At 44.3% G+C, this 25,338-nt stretch overlaps 1 protein-coding gene across 1 annotated transcript in view; it reads right to left on the bottom strand.

Moving 5' to 3' along the window:
- The window catches only part of LOC134436616 (regulating synaptic membrane exocytosis protein 2-like), a 165,722-nt gene that overhangs the window by 38,484 nt on the left and 101,900 nt on the right, over positions 1-25,338 (bottom strand). The window contains exons 21-23 of the mRNA XM_063185919.1: positions 19,624-19,653; positions 17,186-17,208; positions 13,434-13,573 (exon numbers count right to left, since the gene is read on the bottom strand). Of these exons, the coding sequence (XP_063041989.1) occupies positions 13,434-13,573; positions 17,186-17,208; positions 19,624-19,653 (193 nt within the window). The remainder of the gene's footprint in view (positions 1-13,433; positions 13,574-17,185; positions 17,209-19,623; positions 19,654-25,338) is intronic.

Genomic DNA, 25,338 nt, shown 5'->3' with positions numbered 1-25,338 from the left:
CCCGCAGTAGGAGGAGAGGGGTTGTTTGATATATGGACAGATTTAGAGAGAGAGAGAGAGAGAGAGAGAGACAGACAAAGAGAAAGAGAAACAGAAAGACAGAAGAAGGAAGACAAGGACAGGAAAAAGAGAAAACAACAGAACGAGAGAAAGCAAGAGCAGAACACAGAAGGAAAAAAAAGAAAGAAAGAAAGAAAGAAAGAAAGAAAGAAAGAAAGAAAGAAAGAAAGAAAGAAAGAAAGAAAGAAAGGAAGAAAGGTTGACAGAAAGAGCAAGACCAAAGCGACAGGAAAGAGAAAGCCAAAGCAAGGTGTTTGGGGTGAGAGTAGGAAAGGAGGAGAGGAAAGGATGGAGGAATGGATGGATGATAACAAAAGGAGAGAGACAAACAAGAACAGGCCTCAGCTACAGGGGTCAAGAGAGACAGATATACACACACAGGTATATACAGGTATAGAGGTACATGTATACATCTACACACCTGAGAGGGAAGGTATACATGACTAAGGTGGGCTGTATACAGGTATATCTGAGACACAGCAACAGGGTACACAATAGGACAGTATATGGGTTTACGAGAACAGGACTTCATCAGGAGGGTATTTGGGTAGGAGAATCTGTCAACTACAGAGCAGGTTTTTGGTGAGGAGGAATTGGAAAAAAATGTCAGTGAGTCTAAAAGAATCAGTAGGAGCGTTTACATTTACGTCATGTTCACCTGCACCAGTGAATGTTGGAAAAGAACATTCTGGAATGGATTCATAGATGGATTTCTCAAAGGAGTTCTAGATTGTAGAGTATAATTGATTGATCCCGAGGGAAATTGAGGAGATTGCTCTATTATTATCAAATACGTAACATCAGTTTAGCATGACTCCTCATCATTGCATACTTTCTATACAGTATGCCTTGTTTTAGCACCTAAGCAAGACCTAAAGTGTGTGACTGCATTCAGATGGTGCTTTTCTTCTTGGGGCTTCCATTTTTTAGGTGTCTGAGGCAGAAAACAAGAAAGCACCTCCTCAATGGGTGTTGCTAGTTAAAAAAAAAAAAAAAAAAAAAAAAAGACTCAGGGTTTTAGGCTATGTGTGAGAGTCTATGTCTTGTTGGGAAATAGGAAGTTAACCCCCGAGAAAATACAGCTGTTAAAAGTGTGATTCTAACGCAATATGAGAATGCAAATATTGAGGCTACAACTTCAGGGCCCCCTTGACTCTTGGGCCCCTGGGCATGGGCCCTATAGGCCTGGGCAGTAATCTGTACCTCCATAATAATCCAATAATTTGGGTTGACCGGTTCAAGAACTTCTGTGAGGATGGTCTAATAACTAAAACACTTTAGCAAACTGACTTTACTTAATTGCACTGGGCTGTTGTCCTTTTACTGAAAGCAATACTGTATGCAGCTGAGCTACAAGGCAGTAAACTGTTGGTTGTGCGCAAACAGCATGTGTGAAGGACCTGTATGAGCAGGCTTGTGTTTACACTGATGTGTGTGACATGTTGGCAGTGAGAGGCAGAGACAGATGCTGTGTGTGTCTTCCTAGACAAACACAAAGATCGCTCTACCATTGCTTAAAGGCGGGTACCCATACACATGCATTATGTGCATACACATCGCAGAGTACACACAGTAACACGTGACGACGTGGCATATGCATGCAAGCACAAGCATCAGGCCTATTGGGGGGGGGGGGAGAGAGAGAGAGAGAGAGAGAGAGAGAGAGAGAGAGAGAGAGAGAGAGAGAGAGAGAGAGAGAGAGATGGAATGAAAGTAAGACCTGAGAGAGATAGAGAATTTCAATCGTATTCTGTGAATATTATGAGGAACACTTTCAGAGCCTATTCTATTGCTGTAGCCCAGTTTCTGTGAACGAAAACAAAATGAGGTGTGCTGGGAACGCAATATGCTTACCCTTTGAATTGTGATTGATGGTATGTCTCTTAAGTTTCTGTTGATTCACAGACACACACACACACACACACACACGTGTGTATGCACGTATGTACACACACACACACACACACACACACACACACACACACACACACACACACACACACACACACACACACACACACACACACACACACACACACACACACACACACACACACACACACACACACAAGCTCTCTGATAGAGGCACAAGTGCCACGACACAGGCTCTCTCACAACACCATATGGTCCTTGTTATTGAAATTACTCAGCGAACGAAGTCTATGAGCCAGTGCAGAGAAGGCTTTCTCTTTGAGGGCTTGCACCGACTTGACATGTGTTACTTGTATTTTCGTAAGGAAATCCATCTTGTGATAGAAAAAAATGTTATAAACCCATTCCCATTCTCTCTGTCTCTAACTATTCCTCCAAATGCTCCTCCACTGTTGCCGTGACAATAGAACTGTCTCTATCCTGTAGGACTAGCTCCCTGAGGTGCTAGCAAAGTACAACGCTAGCCAACAACAATAATCCAATTTTTTGCTACTATTATTCATAGATATTCTGTACAAATGTGCTTGAGTAAAAAAAAGACAAAAAGAGAGACAGCTTTAAACGGTAAACCAAAGATGTCTGCGTCATTACGACTCTTATTTCTTTCGAGGCCGAAGCCCAAAAACTTTTGGAACGCAACGCGTGGTCTTCTGTTGCTACTAGAGCGTAAGCCAGGAGGTAGCGCTCGTGCCAGCGCGATCTCCCGTACAGGCGGCCAATCACATCCCATTAGCTGCACAGTAAGACCTGCTGCTGCTGTTCCCTGATACTACGACTCTACTCCGTCCTCCTCTGAGACGCTAGTTTTCCACCCGCGCCGTTAAAAGGCTCCTTTTTCGAATCCATATCCCAGACTTCGGTGTTACTATCAGATTGGAATATGTGGGGTTTCCCTGTCTTCTCTTTTTTTCTCTTTTGCCTCTCTCTTTGTTTTTCCGATGTAAAAAGCAAAAAAAAACTCCACAGAGTAGAATTTCATCTCTCCCTGCTGCGTTGCTGAACGTTCTTGGCTAGGAGACACTCAAGTGTTCCCCCATCCGAATCATCATAAAGACAGGTCGCGCAGTTCAGACAGTTTACAGATAAGTGGTAAAAAGACAAAAAAAAGATCGACCAGGTTTTGAAGTCTAATCTCAAACTCGCTGGAGTGAAACTGATAGCCTGCTTGAGTGTGACTTTTACGATAGTCTTATTGCTGGAGAGTCGCACCCTGCTCTGCTTAGATTTGTGTTTCTCAACAGGGGTTCTACAGCCCCTCCGGGGGCACTAGGGAGCCCTTGGAGGGCGTTGAGAAGGAGACAGCTGGTTGCGGTTGGCGGACAGTTGCAAATGGGGAGAGCACTGATCTAATACAGAGGGGGACGTTGGAAGACTTATGAAGTCAAGAGAGAGTTGGCAGGCTTACGATGAGGTCAAGGGGGCGTTTGTACAAAAAAGGTTGAGAATCGCGGGCTTAGCTGTAGATGATGGCTGTTGAGGCCCGGGCCAAAAAGCCACATGTGTTATTAACAGCTTCTCTGCCTGACCGTAAAGTGCAGGAGGAGTAGAAAATAACCCAGCAGGTCTGCACGCAATGCATTTACTTATGCTGTCATTACTTTTTTCCCTCTTTTTCTTCTCATTTTTGTGTACACCATCAGAAAACTTTCTTTCCATCCTACGATCAACTGGGGGGTGGGTTGGTGTCTCTGGCTGTACTGGATTGTGTTGTGCTGTGTGTGTACAGTATGTGTTTGCATGTGCGACTTCGTGTTTGTATTTGAGAGCGAGCAAGCACGCGCCTGTGTGTGTGGGGGTGTGTGTGTGTGTGTGTGTGTGTACAGTATGTGTGTAAGCATGCAAGTATGTGTGTGTGTGCGCACATGCTGGCGAATATGTGTGTGTGTGTGTGTGTGTTCATGTGCTTGAGACTGAAGGAGCGTGCGAGCCTAATGATGTGGTACTGGTCATGGCTTAGCTATCCAGATTGGCTGCTGTGTGTGTGTGTGTGTGTGTGTGTGTGTGTGTGTGTGTGTGTGGCTCACACTGGCTACTGTTGTCTGGGGCTTCTGCGAGAGCGGGCAAGCACACGGGAGCCAGCGGAGATGTGACTTAACTTTTTGTATCATTATTACTTTTTAATGAGAAACAGACGTTGACTATGTGTGTGTGTGTGTGTGGTTGTGTGCACGCATATGTGTATATGATTGCGTGTAAAAAGAGAGTGTATGCATGGCTGCGCATGAAAACCAGCATACGGAGTATGTGTGTGTGGTAGGGATTGTGTGACAGAGAGTATGTGTGCGAGTATGTGTTTTGAGAGTGATTGTGAGAAACAGAGTTAGACTAAGAGGTGTGAGTGTGAGTGTGTGTGTTTGTGTGTGTGTGTGTGTGTGTGTGTGTGTGTGTGTGTGTGTGTGTGTGTGTGTGTGTGTGTGTGTGTGTGTGTGTGTGTGTGTGTGTGTGTGTGTGTGTGTGAGTAGGACTTGGGGGGCCAGCAAAGGGATGGTCCAGCAGATGCCCCCTGAGTGACTCTTGCGCTGCCAACACTGGGAAACCCCAAAGACCCAAGAGACACAGCATGTGCCAGCGCAATCTCTCTCACGCTCTCTCTCTCTCTCTCTCTCTCTCTCTCTCTCTCTCTCTCTCTCAATTTTTCTTTCCTCTCCATTTCTCCTTCCTCAAGACATTTCTCTCCTCTCCATTTGTCGTTTCTCTCCTTCTTCACAACAGATTCCTCCGCCCCCTGAACAGGGTGTGTGTTCTCATTTTGCGGTATTGGTGTTTCAAACGAGCTGAAACCCACTGTAACAACAACAACTGCCCCGCCGAACTTTGAAGGCCCAATATGGTGACGTCACTGTGCGCCTGACTCCGACGGCAGCATAGTCCACCGCCAAATGACTGCACAGCACTCCGCGGAGGATGTCAATATGCAGGCCATGCAGATGTTTTGAGGTTTTGTAGTTGAAAAAAAAAAAAATTCAGCGTAGCATGTCTTGTGTTCATCTTATAAGTGTCTGCATTGCTTCTTGTTATGTCCTTGCTGTGTATTTTATTGATGAGCTCTGTTTGTCTTGCTTGCATGTTTTTGTTATGTCCTGCATATTTCTATATGGTTATGTCTTGCATGTTTTTATGTCTCAATCCTTTATGCTTTGCTGTCTGTGGATATGTTGTCTTTGTGAAGTGTTTGTTTCTGTCTGTACTGTGAGTCCTATGGAGTGTGTTTTGCGTTTTTGCTGCTCTTTTGGCTAGGGCCCACTTGAAAAAAGAGGCAACTGCCTCAATGTGTTTTTACCCTAGTAAAATAAAGGAGAAATAAAAATAAAAAATAAAAAATGTTTCACTTCCCCCTCTTAATAAAAACACCAGTGGTAGCACATATGCTTCATGGCCAAGGGGATCGGGGGTTGGGTGTTGACCTGTGTTTGAGGGGTGCAGTGTGGACACAATCATGGTAGTAAAAAAAGCACTTCTAGTCACGGGACTTGGACATTTACCTAGACCATGAATGCAATGATGATTATTTCTGTTGGGCTGTTGGGCAGAGTCTACATGGTATGTACCTGTTTATTGCTATAAAATAAACAATAACTAAACTAAACTATTGTGTTGGGGGTGGGGGTTGGGTATCCAAAATAAATGATTTGGAGAAGGTAGGAGACCAATTCCACAACCTTCCATCTCCACAAACTTTTGGATGTGTAGGGTTCGACTCATATAGTCTATAGTTCACCTGAATTACACGCCCTATCAGACCCTCGTCATGGGCAAACCCTCGAAAAAGCAAACGGACAGACCCACTTCAGTGTCATACAGAGTTGCTTCTAGATGAGATTAAAAATAACCATGCCAACACAAAAGCTTAATAAAGGAGCTAGAAGGCTGGACTGAATTAAGTCCTTTTAGGTACTGGGCACACAGGAATAGAATTAAAATGGAATACACTGCCTTTAAAATCTATTCCTCTTTTTTACTGCTTGTGGAAGGGTGTCAAAAGAGGGTGCCTTTATTTTTTCTCTCTTATTCAAAAACATAATCAACATGTGAGCACTATTTTTTGCTGGCAAGCTGCTGAACCTTCTGCTGATAGCATCTCCCAATGTCACGGCAGCGCTAATGACGGAATACCATCTGTTGCCATGGAAGCGTACAGTACACCACTGCAGGGTTCGCTCCGCTGGTAAAAGACATTAAGGGGAAATGCCTCACTTTTTTCATCTCTTCTGAATCACAAAGTTATATTCCACTGATTCAGCTTTCAACGTCGTTTTTCATTCATTATCTGGTCCGCCAAAGGGGGTTGGGCCAGGCATTGCAATCACTGTGTCTGTTTATCTGTCTGTTGTCTGTGTGTCTAGCCTGCAATGTTTTGTTTCTTTCAAATCTCTCCGATTTCTATCTCCGATCTCCTTCCCTCCACAAGGCTGTTAGAGCCATAGGAGGACATACTGCTGGAGGCAGGGGCGGTCCAAGAGACGAGCCAACCGGGCAATTGCGAGGGGGCGGCAGCACCATCCCGAAAACCACCAATTAGTGTTATAAACACGTTATTTCTGCACCATTACCATGCCATTGCCATAAGAACGTTGTATTAGCCGTTTTTATCAGTTGGTGCTTATTTGCCGATTTTACTACATTTTTTCGTGTGGGGGGCTTGGTTGGGGGAGGAGTGCCGGAGGGGGCCGCGTCAGTCCAGGGACTGCAGATGGAAATTAGCTATATAGCTATAATCTGGCACAAGCCATCTTTTTACTTCTGTAATCAATGTGTATTGTGCATGGTCCCTGTTGAACTAAACTAAATAAACTAAACTAAACTCCGGGCACCAGTCATTGTAAGATTGCCACTGGCTGGAGGGAAAAGTGTAGGCTGTGGATTATGAGGAAGAGGGCCAATTTCTTTCTTTAAAATCGCTCCTGCTGTTCCATCAACTACCTCCTTGAGACGTTTAAGAGTCAGGGGAAGACATACAGCTGGAGTAAGAGAAGGAGGAGGAAGAGAAAAGGGATGAGGATAGATGAGGAGGAAGAGGGCTAATTGGCTTCTTTTAAAATCTCAACTTCTGCTCCCCTGCTTCCCTCTTTCCTCCAGTCCACTTAACCGTGAGCGAGGGCCCAGACGCACCGTTTCTATGGCAACCAACCAGGTGAGGGCAAGCAAGCCAGGGAGTTGCCAAGCAAAACCTTTCACTTCCTTCTATCTGGTTGCGTGGCTTAGAATCGGCGAATCTCCGTTATACAAAAAAAAAAAAAACTGGTTGTGATGAAGGGATAGATTTACCAGACGTTCACCAGAACGTCTCGCACGCTACACTATATGGGTCAAAGTGCATCAGACTGCGCAGCTGTTTTTTTCTTTTCATTTCTTTTTTTTTTTGACATTCTGATCTAAAAGCCTGTGAGTCACTCGCACACTGAGTGGAAACTGAACTCTACACCTCCATGCGTCTCTATACTCCACGCGTCCGTCCTCTTTGTTTGAGCGAAGCGCCGAGGAATTTTTGGCCCTGACAAAACGCTCCGACAAAAACCTGATCCCTATTAAAGCCTGCAGGGCCACCTCTTGATTCCTGCCTGCGTTTTTTTTTTTGCCTCGAGTTTGCAGCCAGCCAACAAATCGCATCATCTCATGGCAAACATGTGGTCTGAACGTCTGCAGCAGACATCTGTCGGGGGGACGCTCCGCTCGCCCCAGTAGTTTTCGAATTATACACATCAACTCTCGTTAGTAGGAGCAGACAGGGCCCAGACAGGCAAGCAGGCAAGCCAGCCAGTCAGGCAGGAGCGGCAAAGCTTAACCCTCCAGAGCCTGTTTAGTTTAGTGACGCTGCTGGATCGACGATGGGGCTTTTACGTCAAATAAAGACACTGAGGAAGCCCAGGCTTACTTTTGTCACAATGGATGAAAGACTTTGATAAAGCGATCTTACTAAAAGGCCTAATTCTACTACGTACTGTATTACTAAAATGCGTCATCAGTGCTTCTGGTGCAGGAGAACTAGAAAAGGCTTGATTGATCACGGGAAATAAGAAGCATAAAGTGTGTGTGTCTGTGTGTCTGTGTGTGTGTGTGTGTGTGTGTGTGTGTGTGTGTGTGTGTGTGTGTGTGTGTGTGTGTGTGTGTGTGTGTGTGTGTGTGTGTGTGTGTATGTGTGTGCATGCACATGTTTTTGTGTGTGTGTGTGTGTGTGTGTGGGTGTTTGTGTGTATGTTTGCATGAGCCTCTGTGTGTGTCTAGTCTATGTGTTTGGGTGAACAGCTGTGTGTGTGTCTGTCCCACAGATGCGGTATATGTGTGTGTGTGTGGGTGGCTAGGTTTCATGAACAGCTGGCCCTATCAGTATGCACCAATCCTGTGTGTGTGTGTGCGTGCGTGTGAGCGCTCATGTGTGTGTAGTGTATGCTTGTGTTTGTGTTTAGGCAAAAGCAGAATGGCAGTCACATTATGTAAGATGGGGTGGAGGTCGGGGGGGCACACAGCAGGGGAAAGGAGGAAGGGATGCCGGGACAGACTCGAAGAAAAGTGCAGATGAAAAAAAGAGAAAAGAGAGATACTGGGATAGAGTGATACAGAGAGAGACAGAGAGACATAGAAAAAGTGGCAATATACAAATCCTGACATGCATACAATCTCTAGTCTATACGAACAGTCCAAACCACACAGTATACACAGTGCATGCAAGCCCAAATACTTTCCTAAAACACAGACCCATTCACAAACAAACAAGCAATCAAGGGAAATTTTATCATGCAGAAAAAAAACATGCAGCAATGAATACATTGACATTCCTTTTCCATCTACAGGACCAGGAGAAGGGGGGGAAGGAATTCTAATATAAAAACGGCGGTAACACTTTACTTTACGGACCGCTAATAAGGTGGTAATTTCATGTTAATTTCATAGTTATTTCAGGGTAATAACTGTTTGTTTTTAGTAACAACAGCAAAATAACCATACAGTTTCCAGTGCATTGTGTGTGTGTGTGTGTGTGTGTGTGTGTGTGTGTGTGTGTGTGTGTGTGTGTGTGTGTGTGTGTGTGTGTGTGTGTGTGTGTGTGTGTGTGTGTGTGTGTGTGTGTGTGTGTGTGTGTGTCAACAAAGTGTCACCGTGCTGCGAGTCATCAGGGTGTCACCACAATGCACTGGAAACTGTACGGTTATTTCGCTGTTGTTACTAAAAACAAACAGTTATTGCCCTGAAACAACTATGAAATAACTATGAAATTAACACGAAATGACCACCTTATTAGCGATCCGTAAAGTAAAGTGTTACCAAAACGGCATTGTACTGTAAATGGCCACTCATTTACGCCGTTGATCTAAAAGCTGGGCGCCATTTTGTGAATGAGTGAGGGAGGTGTGCGGGTGTGTGGGTGGTGATGGTGGCGGCGGCACCACTGATAGTGTGCATTATGCAGCATCGCTCATACCACACATGATGACATCACGCCCCACAAAAAGCACCAAGTGACTCGAGTGTGCCGTGTGGTACTAAGCGACAACACAGAATGGGATTGGCTGGATCACCAGCAAAGTGTGTGTGTGTGTGTGTGTGTGTGTATGTGTGTGTGTGTGTGTGTGTGTGTGTGTGTGTGTGTGTGTGTATTTCATTCCTTCTTAGCCTCTTGAACACATGTGAGTAAGTAAGGCATATCAACGTGCCCTTACTATTCCCAATGATTTCAAGAGTCTAATAATAAAGAATACACACACTCGCTGCCATCCAACATTAGAAGACTGGATATAAAATTTTGAGCTCACTTGGTTTTGGTATGAACTCCAATCTCGTTGTATACATTATTATAGGAATCAAGCTTTTCAAAATCCCATTCCGTGTTTTTTTTTTTTCTTTTCTTCCCCAATCTGAGATTTAGCAGTGTTTAACAGAGCTGAAGTATCAACTCTGGTTAAAAGAAGGCAAAAAAAAGCAAAGGAGGGCTGTCTGTAAAAACGGCTGGGCTGACTGATGATGCGACGGGACTGTGGTTGTGAGATCTACACCTTGTGCTGGGGGCATACTGTACAGTGTATCCCATAGAACAAGCAGCGTTGTGGAGCGCGCAGAGGTGTCACAAGGTAAAGTAAAAAAGTAAATGTATGGTGTAAGGACAACACTAGCACATGATATTACATATCTGTAGAGATGCACCGGATCCTGATTTTTAGGATCCTGCCGGATACCGGATCCTGATTTTTAGGATCCTGCCTGACCCGGAACCGGATACCGGATCCTACGAAAGGGTTGAAACACATAGCCTACTTGCATATGTGGGCCCTTTTATTACGTTGGCTCAAACGATTTTTTAGACTCATTGGCTTACTGCCACAATGCCTGCACTGGCCGCTTCCAAAGTTCTTTCACTCAATGCAGCAATTGGGGTTGTGAAAGACTGACTGAAAAACCTAGGATAGAGATGCACCAGATCCTAATTTTTAGGTAACTGCCAGATACCGGATCCACTGCTTAAGATCCTGCCAGATCCGGATCCTGTGAAAAACCCTATTATCCTGCCGGATCCGGAACCGGATCTTGGATCCTGTGCATCTCTACATATCTGTTACACCATTTACTCCTTTGTATGGTATGCCTAATGAGGTACACATAGATAGACTGTGTTGTTACTGCAAAACACTACAAACCTACCCAGAGCCGAACACAAACTTGACCCAACCACTGCAGAGTCAGCTGTTACCTGTGCTGGAAGGCAACCTGTGTTTCTTTTTTTTACACTTTTACTTTTGACACCTCTGGTAGCTCTATAGGCAAAACAAAGTTGGACTAGCGTACGTGTTATGTGTATACTCCCATTGATATTCATGCGTGGCTGTTGGACTAATTCGTGGTGCACGGTCTGGGCAATGGAAATACTGGGGTAAAAACTGGTGCTGAGGCCACTGCTTCAAGAGACCTGATGCAGACCTAGCCTAGTCAAGCCAAGAGCGATGTAAATATAATTTCTTATCTCTTGAAAAATCGGGAACTCCACCCACTTTGTCGGGACCCAATCAACTTTGAACAGCTCCAATGGACCTGGGTAGAGGCGGGTCAACTATGCTGTTTGGGAAACGTTAATTGTTAAGCTCTTGGTCAGACCAAGTCTCGAAGATATTTGAAAGTCGATGATAATCAGGCTAGACCTAGCCGTCCGTCACATCTGCCTGTATCGCTAGGCATCACTGCTGAGACTACAGTACGGCCCGAAAAATAAACGCAAGATCACTTAGAATCTGGTTGTTGATTCTTGAAAAGAAGGCCTGTGTTCTCGGAAGTGCTTCTTCGGTTATATTTGTTTAATTACAGCGCAATGAATATTATCCACACCTTCTTTGGAAAAAATGTGGGTGTGTGGGAGAAAAAAAAAGTTTCAAGAGTTGGAAACCAGAGTTGATCTGCAAGTAAAAATATTAATGGGGGGATTTATTTTGAGGGTCTGAAAGGGGCGATTGAACTGTATCATTATAGAGGTAACACTCGTGTTGTAAGGAAGTTGTCACAACTACAAGTAAGGACTAGATGTTAGTGTGAGGGCCCAGTACAGTAGGTGCTACAGAATGGGCTTTAAAGGTCATATTAGCATAGTCCATTAGTGTGAGGAAGGCTACTGCCTATTATACACAGTAAAAAATGCAGTCGTAATTAAACACTCAGACTCTTAGAGAGTACTCTGAGGGTGTTAAATCTACTCTCTGGGAGTCTGTGTGTTGAATTAATACTGCAGTTTAGTTAGTTAGTGTTAAGGTCCACAGGGTGTTATAGAGGGCTTCTATAGGTCAACACTAGAAGTTAGTTTTAGGGGGCCACTGGGTGTTTAAGGACAGTACTGACGATTAATGTGAGGGTTTTTTTTAGCACTGGGTGGGTTTTTACCTCTCCGCTTCTGCGGCGGCGGCGGCGGCTGCTGCTGCTGCCTCCTCGTCTTCCACCACCACCTCCCCCTCTCCTCCTCCTCCTCCTCCCCCCTCCCCTCCTCCTCCTCCTCCTCCTCCTTCCCCCGCTGCTCCTCCTGTCAGCTCCTCTACCAGCTCGGAGAGGGACAGGTCGTCCCCTTGGCTGGTCTGACTCTGGAGAGCGTCCCCTCGGCTGGTGGAGGGGGGTTGGAGGGAAGTGGGTGGTGGCATGGATGATTTTTTTGGTGGGGGGGGTATGGTGGAGTGGCACGCACACAACACACACGCGGCGAATTGCGAACGCGAGACGAGAGCGGCCGGCGGGGGGGGAGTCATGAGAAGCATGCAAACACACAAGAAAGAAAACAGAAGAGGCATGCAGTTACATACACCACTCACACATACACGCACACGCACACACACACACACACACGCACACACACACACGCACAGAGAGAGAAACACAAACACACAGGGAGAGACACACACACCAACACACACACACAAACACACCAACACACAAACATACAGTAAAACACTGACGTGCCAGGCGAGAGGGGAAGAAGAAGAGAACAAAAGCAAGAGAGCTGAGAAAAAGAATCAAGGGAGGGCAAGAGAGACGGCTTGCGTTGGTACAGGTACAGTGCAGGCGTGCTTCTACAATGGAAACATAAAGGCAGTTATCACAGTAGAGAAAATAAAGGTCCGCAACACTGTAAATGCTCCCAGAAGATTTATTGGCACGACGTTTCGGACTCAATGTTGATGAAGGACATTGAGTCCGAAACGTCGTGCCAATAAATCTTCTGGGAGCATTTACAGTGTTGCGGACCTTTATTTTCTTTTCAGTTATCTTACGTTTGGTCCAGCACCTGTGCCACTGATGTGCGCGCATTCTTTGACTTTCTAGTTATCACAGTAGAACACCAAACTCAACATCCGCTGATGGTGGCTTTTTTTTTTTTTTTAAACTGAAGAGACACAGTGCTCTACCTTTTTGAGTTGTCATTTCTCAATGAGGAAAATAAGATTGCGAAAATGAAGACTTGTAATAATAGCAGAAATTTGACAGAGCAAGTAGAAAAACAGAGAAAAAAAAACCAGGAAAAAGAACATGAGGAACCGCGGTGCCTTTCTGACTACGGTCAAACTCCAGAGTTCAACAACGGTGTGAAGTTCGGAAGTTTGGCTCCAAAATCAGACAGAGCCAAACTCGAACTCACTGTGAAGGAAAGACTGAAGTAAAGACAGAGGGATAGAGAGAGAAAGAGTAAAACAGGGGGAAAAAAAGAAGATAGCGGTAACGAAGAGATATTGAGTTTCACCGTAGTAGACATGGGCATCTACAGCATGGGCATATAGACGGGAGAGAGAATTATAAAGACAGAGAGAAAGAAAAACAGGAAGAAAGAAAAGGAAGATAGAGATAGATAGAGAGAGAGAGAGAGAGAGAGAGAGAGAGAGAGAGAGAGAGAGAGAGAGAGAGAGAGAGAGAGAGAGAGAGAGAGAGAGAGAGAGAGAGAGAGAGAGATAGGGATGGGGAGGGGGGTTATGGAGAGGGGGTCCCACCTGATCCTGCGATTTCCCTTTGCCCTCTCAGACTGGACAGACATGTAGCTCGTGCTGCTAAGTCGAGACGCGCTCGACATAGCGGACACGTCGCTTACATCGCTGTCCGAAGACTTCATGGACAGGGTGTCTAAGCCACGCTGTTGAGAGAGAGCCAGAGAGGGGGGGAGAGAAAGGGAAGAGAGGGGGAGAAGAGATCAGGGTTAGTGTTAGTGCAACATATCATGGAGGCATGCAGGGCCACTGACAGCTTTCGCTGGACCCAGGACAAAGTCATCTGAAAGGGCCCCTTCTACCAAATACATACAATGTAATGGGCACCCTATTCTGGGCCCCTGTCTCCCTGGGCCCGGGACAACATATCCCCTTGTCCCACCCTGTCGGCGGGCCTGGAGGCACGTACGTACAGTACAGTATGCTCTCAGACACCGCGGCTCCACCGCCTGCTCTCTAAGGCAAATGCCTGAAGGCCCTGAGAGTCAGCTGCAGTACACCTATTCCTATATCACCAAGCAAAGCAAGCCAGTGGAAAAATCTCTGCTTGCTCTGCTTCGTCTCATTGGTTTTGAGTGATATGATATACGTAGCACCCTCGGTGCAGCATCAGACTGCATTACAGAAAATCCTTTTTTTTGTTCCTCTCTATGGGCCTGGCTCCATCGCGTTGGGCTAGTCTGTCCAACCTGGTTATTGTCAGCTGTCCTATTATCACAGGTCATCAGAATCCGTTTCGAATAGAGATGCACCGGATCCTGATTTTTAGGATCCTTCCGGATACCGGATCCACTGCTTAAGATCCTGCCGGATCCGGAACCGGATACCGGATCCTACGAAAGGGTTGAACCACATAGCCAACTCGCACACATGGGCCCTTTTTACTACGTTGGCGCTAACTATTTTTAAGACTCATTGGCACACTGCCTTCAACGGCCGCTTCCAAAGGGCTTTCACTCCATGCAGCGATTGGGGTTGTGAAAGACTGACTGAAAAGCCTAGGCTACGTAAAAAGTAGAGATGCCCCAGATCCTGATTTTTAGGTTACTGCCGGATCCACTGTTTAAGATCCTGCCGGATCCGGATAGTCTGAAAAACCCTATTATCCTGCCGGATCTGGAACCGGATCTTGGATCCTGTACATCTCTAGTTTCGAAGTTGACTGTAATCCTATCTGGTAGATAGTAGATATAGATAAAAAACACTTAGAGAGTTGATTTAACCCTTTCTAGAGAGCATTTTGGTCCCAGAGTACTCTCCAAGTGTTTAATTAACACTGTTATTTTACTCTGGATCTATCCATTTGATAGATGGCCTGATGGATGATCCTGCATGTGTGAGCTGTTCATCCTTTGGGGTCTTCGCCAGGGCAAGGCTCAGCCAGGCTATTCTTGGTGAGTAGGTACTTTAAGTACAGTATAAAGTTATACATAGAGAAGATCTGTGTCTTTCAAATATCTCAGTTCACAAAACCTAGCTGGTCCCCAGTTAGGACAGTTCCATCCCAAGAGCCGGTGCATGCAGAGCAGACAAAATAATGATGTGCCAAAGCTGCGAGGGCGAGACTAATCCATGTTTGTCCTTGCCGTCATTCACAAATCTAGCCGGACTTCTCCTGAGCTGAACCCATCAAATTTTTAAACATTCCAGTCGTCATCATCATCCGAGGTAGGAATGCAGGAAGCCAACACACAAGGCTTCATTCACTGTAATAACAATTTCCCCTGCATACTTTTTAAAGGGACACTGTGCAGGAAATGGTCAAAAAAGGTACTGCAACTATGCTGCTCATTGAAACTGGGTTGGCTATCACCAAATTTGATATTTACATGAAGGTTTACGAAGTAATAAACAAATACTTTCTAGTATGGTCCAAGTACAGCCATTTTTGCAGCTAAAAATGGCTACTTTTGGAAATTCAAAATGGTGGACCATGGAGAAGATCCCCCTTTACATGTATGAAAAGTGCATTTTTTCCAGTCATAATGAATACTTATAAATTGATGGTGGTGGTAACTATTCATAAAAAAGTTAACACTAGTGAATGGGCAGCATGAATTCTGGAAATAAACAACTAAAAATCTCACACAGTGTCCCTTTAAAGATTTATATGCATGTCAGTGACCCTGGCTTGTGGGTAAATGTGTTTGATTTGCGATATCCTTTCGAGTCTCCTTGGAGTCCCCAATTAGATGCGAACATCACCATGAAAACATTGTGGTATTCCAAACGCACTGTTTGAAATACTATAGTGAAGAAAATTTACATCGGAAAAACTGCCAATGAGGACCTATGTCATTAATCTGGCTAACTCTCTGACCAAACCGTTCCTTCTCATTCCAAACAAGTGAGGACCTACACACCCTTGAAAAAACTCTTTGAGACGACACAAGGACACAGGAGACAGTGGAGCAAGGCAGTGGGGGGAGATGAATCAATTGTTATGCGTCTGTGTTGCGCAACCAGAGGGTTTTTTGGAGCCTTGCAGAGTTGAGTGCGAGTGCAACTGCTGGCTTTGGGTAGACACAGCATCCCTCGCATTGTTCCATACTGCTGTGGGGACGTCCAGACCACACCAAGGTTTTATGTGAGCACAGAGAGGACAAGAAACAGCTCAGTCTGCACTTTAAAGAGGATTGGGCACCAACTGCAGGTATAGGATACCACTGGAGATCCACTTCTTCCATATAAAATGGACCCATGTAGGAGGGAAGAAGAGTGTGTTCTCTGGAGGTTTTTTTTTTTTTTTCCAAGAGCACTTCCAGTTAACTTTTTTTTATTGGAGAGGCCATGTGACACTATAAAACTGTCCCCTTTTTACACTATTTCTGTCCTCCCAATATATAACATCTCAATGTCTGTGACAACTTGTCAACTTTTGCCAATGTAATGTATATTTTCCTCACGCTCTTTCTCTCTGTGTGAGTGTTTTTTTTCACCATCCCTTTAATCTCTTTGCCTCTCCTCATCTCTGTCTGCCTGGCATCTGGGTCTTTGAGCTCATCCTCATTCTTTATCTGTATCTATTTCTTATTCACTCTGTCTCTCTCTCTCTCTCTCTCTCTCTCTCTCTCTCTCTCTCTCTCTCTCTCTCTCTCTCCATCTCTCTCCCTCCTTCCAATGCTTTCCCATCCTCTCCCAATCCTTCACCTCGGGAGAGATCTTGTGTGCGTTCCTCTGAAGTAGAAGAATTCCCTTCCCCTACCGCTGCTCTTTAAACGGATGTGGCACGCCGGTGCATACTTGCACTCGTTTGTGATATCATTAAGCGTTTACATAAGCGACATGACTCACGCCTCATGCTCACAGCTGTCTCCATGCAAAAACGGGGGGCGTAGCAACGTGTTTACGATTCAAATTAGACAATCAAGACAATTACTGCCTTCATGTCAAAAGTAGGCCAAGGGGCTATATTCAGAAGCTTAAAGGGACACTGTGTGAGATTTTTAGTTGTTTATTTCCAGAATTCATGCTGCCCATTCACTAATGTTACCTTTTTCATGAATACTTACCACCAGCATCAAATTCTAAGTTTTCATTATGACTGGAAAAATAGCACTTTTCATACATGAAAAGGGGGATCTTCTTCATGGTCCGCCATTTTGAATTTCCAAAAATAGCCATTTTTAGCTGCAAAAATGACTGTACTTGGACCATACTAGAAAATATTTGTTAAATACTTTTTTGACCATTTCCTGCACAGTGTCCCTTTAAAGCTTGTGAGATGAGCGAAAAAGAGTAATATAAAGTATGCATACCTTGGATTGTGGGTCCCTGCCGCCTGGGAAGAAGAAGAAGAAAAAAAAGCGATTTTAGGTTAAAAGAAAATGTTCATTCTGGAATGTCGGGTCCATCTTCATATACGCATGAACGGCGTGACGTTTTCCATGTACGTTACGCCCATTTGTGGGGGAAAACAGCCAATGCAAGTCAATTGGTGGTGTTGGGAGAGAATAAACGAAAGACATGGAAACGTGTCGAAAACTTGTTGTCGGCTGTTCAAATAATATAGCCAGACAGCCGTGGCTGAAGCATGGACTGTGTTCATTTAGGCTAGCCGATGTAGCATATAAATTAATGAGACATTCGGTTTGCTTTCCCCTACAAAGGGGCGTAACGCTAACGCACATTTACAAGCAAAGTACCCGGATGGCCGTTCATGCGTATCTACATGTTATGTATGTCCTGTAGGTTTTTACAAGTGAACAGCAAATGGCATTCAGCAAAACACTCTGAGTTCATTAATGCTTTTGACATTTTAGCGACAGAGACAGTGCTAACAAAGAAGCAGACAAAGACATTGTTGAATTGTATTGGTACTTTGTCACGGAACAATGCAACATGACAGACAGCAACTAGAACAGTGAAGACCTACATATTCATGTTTATCAGTGACAGCAATCCCAGGTTCAAAAAATAGAAACTCATCTCCCACGTTTTGTTTCTATCACAGGTGACTTATCTGATCTATGGGTGCATTCCAATATGCGACCTTGCGTCCTCCACTTGTGCTTGCGACCTCACGTTTTGCTGATGCCCCGCCTCCGTGGAGAAAACAATTACGTTTCCCCGCTGTCAGCCTAGACACAACAATTTTTGGGGGACTCTTCTTCGTTCACCATCCAGTTTGCAAATGAGAAAATGACTTTACAATTGAGCTTTTGCGAGACATTGAAATATAATGCTGTTGTCAGTGATGTCATCACAACGTATTACTTCCTGGTACGAGGCCACAAGCACAAGTGGAGGACGCAAGATCGTATCTTGGAACGCATCCTATCTGTCTTGAGTGCTCATTAGCACCAGGTGATTCAGAGCTGGTTGGGTCACGTTTCTGGCAGCAGGGTGTGTACTTCCAGAACAGGAGACTGACATCTCTGTATTCTATGGCCCTAACTCTACTGCGTGACTGAAAACCATTCATGGCCCTTCTTGAGACACTCCAACTGGTTTAGGAATTCAAAGTGACAGTATCTCTCTCCTCTACAACGCCGCTTTAAGCAACACCACATTTATAGTCATTTGAAATAGGCTAATTTACCAACTCTTTCATAGTTTTTGCATTTTCTAACAGCTACGGTTTGGAAATTGACCTAACTTCTTCCCAGAAAAGAAGTGTTTGGCTGATCCTTTAACTCTGTACTTAAATCTGATCCAAAACCAAACTGTTATCGGTGGCCGACTGTACGCTATAAAACATCATGCTATAATCCCAGTCGCGACATCAAAAGCCCAAAGTACACTGGGGGAAACAAAAAGAAAAGAGGAGAGTTTTGAACAGGCATTTTCTGTGTAGCCAATATACTGTATGGTTTAGGCACATGCACCTGTGCATGTGCATTGCTTGGCTACGGTACCTTCAACATACATGTGCTTAGAGGCATAGACAAGGAATTGCTTCCTGAGATCTCGATTATTTGACGTCTAAGGGCCTTGAGATTTTTTATTTTCTGACAGAGACAACCATACGCCATAAGCAGACCCTCTGAATAACAGAAACAATCATCTGCACTCTCACAGAGCGGGATGAGGGCACTTAAGTGGTCCTCTGCAGCCATCAAGAAGAACACTTAGAAGCTCTCCTCAGAGATGCGAGGGAAAAATCTAACCATTGTCATTGATGCACACAAAAAAAAGACCACAAACCGCGCAAACAACGCACACGAAAGACTGCATCTCAACAAGAACATTGCGTTCTGGTGCTAGGACACTGGCGCCACTCCTCAAACGGCAGAATACTTTGTGTAGTTATCTTCCTTTCAGACAGGTGCCATTAGGTATTTTTGCACGCAGGGGAGGGAGAGACATTGGGTGTTGTGACTGTTATTATGGTAGTAGAGCAGTGATTCTCAAAGTGTGGTCCGGGGACCACTTGTGGTCCGCGACAGAGCTCAGGTGGTCCGCGAGGGGATCTCTACTTTTCCAAGACAAGCTAGCAGTATACTATATTTGTAACATTATTACAAAGCTAAACATAGCTGGAGTATTATTTTCACCACAACAGGGTGGGCTTGTGATGTGAATAATAGTAAGGGGTATCATTAGCAGTGTCAAATTAGCACCCGTCAACTGTCAATTCAGTTGACAGGTGGTCCCTGAAGATTTTTTTGGGGGAAAAGTGGTCCTCGGTCTGAAAAAGTTTGAGAAACACTGTAGTAGGGAGTGGGGGGTGACAGTGGGGTTCCTTATATCCTACCTGCATCCCCATTCTCGGCCACAGGCTCAGCTTTCATGGCAAGATGAACGTGACGGGACAGCACGGATGGAATGAGCAACATACACACATGCACGACACACATGTACATGCACACACACACGCACACGCACACACACACGCACGCACGCACACACACACACACACACACACACACACACACACACACACACACACACACACACACACACACACACACACACACACACACACACACACAGAAACCAACAAATGGGCAAATGAACAAACACGACATAAAATTCATAACATGAACAAACATGACAAAGACAACACATAAAACTTATGATGATAGTGATTAACATGGGAAATGATAAACAATGGGAAATGCAACATACAGTAGGACTAACATCACAGTGCGCTCATACTGCACACACTCACTGACACACACACACACACACACACACACACACACACACACACACACACACACACACACACACACACACACACACACACACACACACACACACACACACACACACGCACACACACATAAAGCACCATCTGCATATCTACGCACATAAAAACCTGCTAAACTACAGGATACAAACATACAGTAACAGCACAAAGGAATTTCAGGCCATACCAATCGAACCAATGCGAAAGCTCATGCCTTGAACCAAAAGCTGGAGGAAATGACTTGCGGGTTCATTATCAAACAGTGTTAGTGTGCAGGGTGAAAGCGGACACTGTACAGTAGGCTACGTAAGACTAGTGAGACCATAACAGCCTCCAACACTTAGCACTGATGTATAGGAAGAACATGTGTTCTCAGCCGGGATGGTGCTACACTTGACATCGATACACACACACACACACACACACACACACACACACACACACACACACATATAAGGTACAGGGTACATGTGCCCAAACACGCACTCATGCACACACCCAAATCCACATCCACATCCACACGCACACGCGCACACAGGCACACACACAAACACGCACATAGGCACGCAGGCACGCAGGCACGCATGCACACAAACACTCACAGACACACACACACACACAGCCATACAGTGGTACTGGAAGAAGGCCATATATACAGTAGAGGGCTGAAGGTCTGGGCTTAAGTGGGACGTGAGAGAGAGAGAGAGAGAGAGAGAGAGAGAGAGAGAGAGAGAGAGAGAGAGAGAGAGAGAGAGAGAGAGAGAGAGAGAGAGAGAGAGAGAGAGAGGGAGAGAGAAAGAGACCTGTACTGCACAGTTGGGTCTGCTGTGCTGGGGAACTGTGGGCGAAGGCTCTTTTGTTATCTGTGTTTACGCAAACTCTGTCTCTCAGTGTCTCTCTTGAGTCGGCGAGGAGAGAAGAATGTCGGCTTGTTTCTCTCCAAGGTGTCCAGGGGGTGGAAATGTTGTGTAACCCGCCGGTGTACCCATTCATACTCTACCACCCCCAGCCTAGAGCGCAGGCATGCATGCACACACACACGCACGCACATGCAAGCATACAAACGCAGACACACACACACACACACACACACACACACACACACACACACACACACACACACACACACACACACACACACACACACACACACACACACACACACACACACACACACACACACACACACACACACGCACGTAGAACGTCACATTTCCCCCTCAATTTGGACACTTTCGCTACTTCGCACACTTCCTATGCAGACGGTGGCTTATGTTTGTGTTTGTTGCCAGGGGGTGAAGATGTGGAGGAGGAAGAGGAGGGGGAGGAGGGGAGGGGGGTGGCGGCACGGCTATGTGCGTGTGTGTATGTATTTTTCTTCTGATGAGCTGCTCTTTCATCTTCTTATCACAAATCATATGCAGTGATGAACTAGAGATCTGCTGCTCCAGAACGAGGAAGGAGAGGGGGAATACAAGAAAGAAAGAAAGAAAGAAAGAAAGAAAGAAAGAAAGAAAGAGAGAAAGAAAGAAAGAGTGAAAGACAGAAAGAGTGAAAGTAAAAAAAATGAGAAAAGGGAAAAGAAAAGAAAAAGAAAGTAAAATATAAGGGAGCGATAGAGGAATGCCTGGCATGTCAGTAGCCTTACGTCACTGTGCTGCACCAAATTTCAGCTCAGATAAGCGCTTGATTGCTGGCTGTGGTGAAAGGTCTCTAGATGCAAGTGGAAAGCTGGACAACTAACACTAACACTCCTCGGGCCCATCCCTTGTACCCCAGGGCTTTATGTCTACATTTTGCATTATATGGTGAAATCAGGTAAATTGGGCCACTTTATTGTGCATATAAGCGAACGGCCAAAAGTGACCCAATTTACCTGAATTCACACCTACTTTATCTTAACCCCTTTGCACAGAACCTATTCTTTAACCTTATAGTCTATAAAATTGCAATGACCAAGTTTGTATCTATGACTTAGCCTCTTTGTACAGAGCCAATGTTATAACCTAAGCTGTCACCAAAATTGTAATGACCAAATCTTAGTCTGCTACTTAAGTGATGTCATAGCAATGTTGTTATGATGTAGTTAACAATGTTGTTATGATGTAGTTAACAATGTTGTTATGATGTAGTTAACAATGTTGTTATGACGTAGTTAACAATGTTGTTATGACGTAGTTAACAATGTTGTTATGACGTAGTTAACAATGTTGTTATGATGTAGTTAACAATGTTGTTATGACGTAGTTAACAATGTTGTTATGATGTAGTTAACAATGTTGTTATGACGTAGTTAACAATGTTGTTATGATGTAGTTAACAATGTTGTTATGATGTAGTTAACAATGTTGTTATGACGTAGTTAACAATGTTGTTATGATGTAGTTAACAATGTTGTTATGATGTAGTTAACAATGTTGTTATGATGTAGTTAACAATGTTGTTATGATGTAGTTAACAATGTTTTTATGATGTAGTTGAGTCTTTTCAGCAAAGACCGAACAGGCATGACGGTGGGTCTTTCTGCACAAAGAGGCAACGGTTCCTGTTGTATTACTTTATTATATGGTTGTGACGTCATCGGTCGAATGCTCCATTCATTTCAACGGGGCTCCCCAACGTTCGCACGTCTGTTATTTTTCGATAACGGACGGGTTGGTCTATAACAGACCGCTGTCAATGGCAACAAGACTTTTCACTGCTAAAGCGACTTTTCAACAAGACTCTAATCAGCTGCTGTGATAGACAACACCTGTTGTCCTGGCTACCTAGCTGTTAGCGGTGTTCCACAACGGCACTGTTTTGTTTTGCGCAGCAACAATCCTTTGACATTAAAAACTAGAATAGCCCAGACTTCACATTAAATAGGCCTAAAGAAATGTCCCCGCCATGTGTGAATCATTTAAGTATATCCATATAATAAGCGGGTTAACTTTCGGCGAGTCGGTCGCTTTGTGGAATAGCAGCACTTCAGAGAGAACAAGACCCCTCCGCTCCGCGTCGGGGTCTAAAGATTCTCTCTGTCGTGCTGCTATTCCACGGTAGCGACCTTCTCGCCGAACGTTAACCCTTACATAACATAGTGTGTAACAGTCTGTTTGCTATGCATTTACAGTGTGATAATATGGTAATACGTGTACACACAATAAAAAAGGAGCCTAAAAGTTGAACCTTATGGTCTTTGTGTTGTATATAATTTATACGCAGCTTGGCCAAAAAAGGTCATTCACCAATATATTGCTGGAACTTTTTTTTGGCCACACTGTGTTTTAACCCTTTAGCGCAGCACTATGGCTCTCTGTAATGTCATAGCAATGTTGTTATGATACAGTTAAGCATTTTCAGCAAGTGAATAAGGTCGCCGGCGACCCCTGCTGCAGTAAGAGGCTACGTCCGCTCACCATGACTAGTTCTGCTCCTCTTTCCTTTGTACTCTGTGCTTTTGTAACACCTTTACTTTCTCTATTCTCCTCTGCATGTTTCTAGGCTAATTTGTATGCCGTTTTGTAAGTTGCTATGGATGAAAGCGTCTGCCAAGTGTAATATAATTTAACTTGATTGCGCCGACTGTCAGTCCTAATAAGAGCCTAATTGCCTGCTATGCAGAACTGCAGTGCCGGCGTTTACTAAATGAACCGAATCTTTTCACCTACTGCCACAGTTGTTTATGAAACTCGGCTTCAATAACAGGTCAGTACAGACGTCATGTGTACCTGAGGAGATTTGAAACACGGACCCTCAGAACAAACTTAGAGTGGGACATAAATAAAAATAGAATTTCATGTAAGAGAGTCTCGAGTGTTCTCCTTTTGTAGTCCAAGCTTTCTACTTGGTTGATTAGTTGATTCGTTTTGATTCTCTCTTCAACAATTGAACACTTCAATCAGCATATGAAAGCACAGCCCTCATCATTTTTCCTCACACTTTTTTCCGTGCTTGACTAAAATTGCATTTGTTATAAGAGGGCACGCAGTATGTGTTTGCGTTTGTTCAAGTGTTTTTTAAATGACAATGTATTTCCTGTCTGTAGAAGGTAAACATGTACGTTGTCAACAGATCCTTCGTGACTTGCCATGGCAATGGCAGCTTTCATTTGAATTTTCTCTTTTGAAAGGTAGAATACTAAAGATGATTTCATTCAGCACTTTTTGCTACATTGATTACCATTCCCTCACAGCTGGAAGCTAAACTACGTAATTACCTCCTTGGTAAAACAATGGTTAACATAAAATGTTAAATAATTTTTGTATGTAGCCAATCAATGTAAAGCGTCCGAAAAAAAGTATTTGCATGTGCTCTCGATGTCCTTTTAAAATACAGCTCTGTCATTTTTTGCCAGGGTCTGCAACTTGAACAGTGCTGCTGTATAGGTCACTATGGGGTTAGTCAGTGGCAGAAACGTCCTTACTTCCTGTTTTGAAAGTCAGAGAGTGAAATAATTATTAATTTGTCATTGTAAAAAACAGAATAGCTATGACTCAAGGCATTACCATTATCAAATTAATTTCTCTAATGTTAAAAGTTTCTTTTCACAAGCCAATATAGACCTTTGTTCACTTGTCACTGAACGTGTGCCCACTTTTAATGTGGGATGTTGCAAAACTACAGTGTACTCTTCAATGACGTGTGCGTGTGCGTGTGTGTGTGTGTGTGTGTGTGTGTGTGTGTGTGTGTGTGTGTGTGTGTGTGTGTGTGTGTGTGTGTGTGTGTGTGTGTGTGTGTGTGTGTGTGCGACATGTGTGGGCAGATGTGAGCCCCTTCATGGCCATTGCAGTGGCTGGTTACCACAGCAACAATTAGCACCAGAGTTTGTTTATCCTTGAAAGACAACGAAAGACTGTGGTGCACATCATTTCAGTTCTGATAAGCACAGAAAAGCAAGTGCAGATGATCAAAGAAGATGCATGAGAGTATGAGTGTTTGTGTTCAAATAAAATAAAAATAAAAAGAGAAGGAGAGTGAGTGAAAGACAAAGAGAGACAGTGGTGCACCAAATTTCAGCTCAGATAAGTGATTGATTGCTGGCTGTGGTGAAAGGTCTCTAGATGCAAGTGGAAAGCTGGACGACTAACACTCCTCCGGCCCATCCCCTGTACCCCATGTCTACATTTTGCATTATACTTAATTGTAGCCTCTTACTGCAGATGGGGTCGCCGGCGGGCATATTCGCTATTTGCTGAAAATACTCAATTATATCATATCAAACTTCCAATGACATTACAGAGAGACATAAGTCACAGATTAAGACATAGCAATTACTATATTGGTGATAATAAG

This window comes from Engraulis encrasicolus, chromosome 20 (assembly GCF_034702125.1).
Source record: "Engraulis encrasicolus isolate BLACKSEA-1 chromosome 20, IST_EnEncr_1.0, whole genome shotgun sequence".
Classification (NCBI taxonomy): Eukaryota; Metazoa; Chordata; class Actinopteri; order Clupeiformes; family Engraulidae; genus Engraulis; species Engraulis encrasicolus.
Note: the sequence above shows the minus strand (reverse complement) of the source record. Positions and strands in the feature narration are given on the sequence as shown.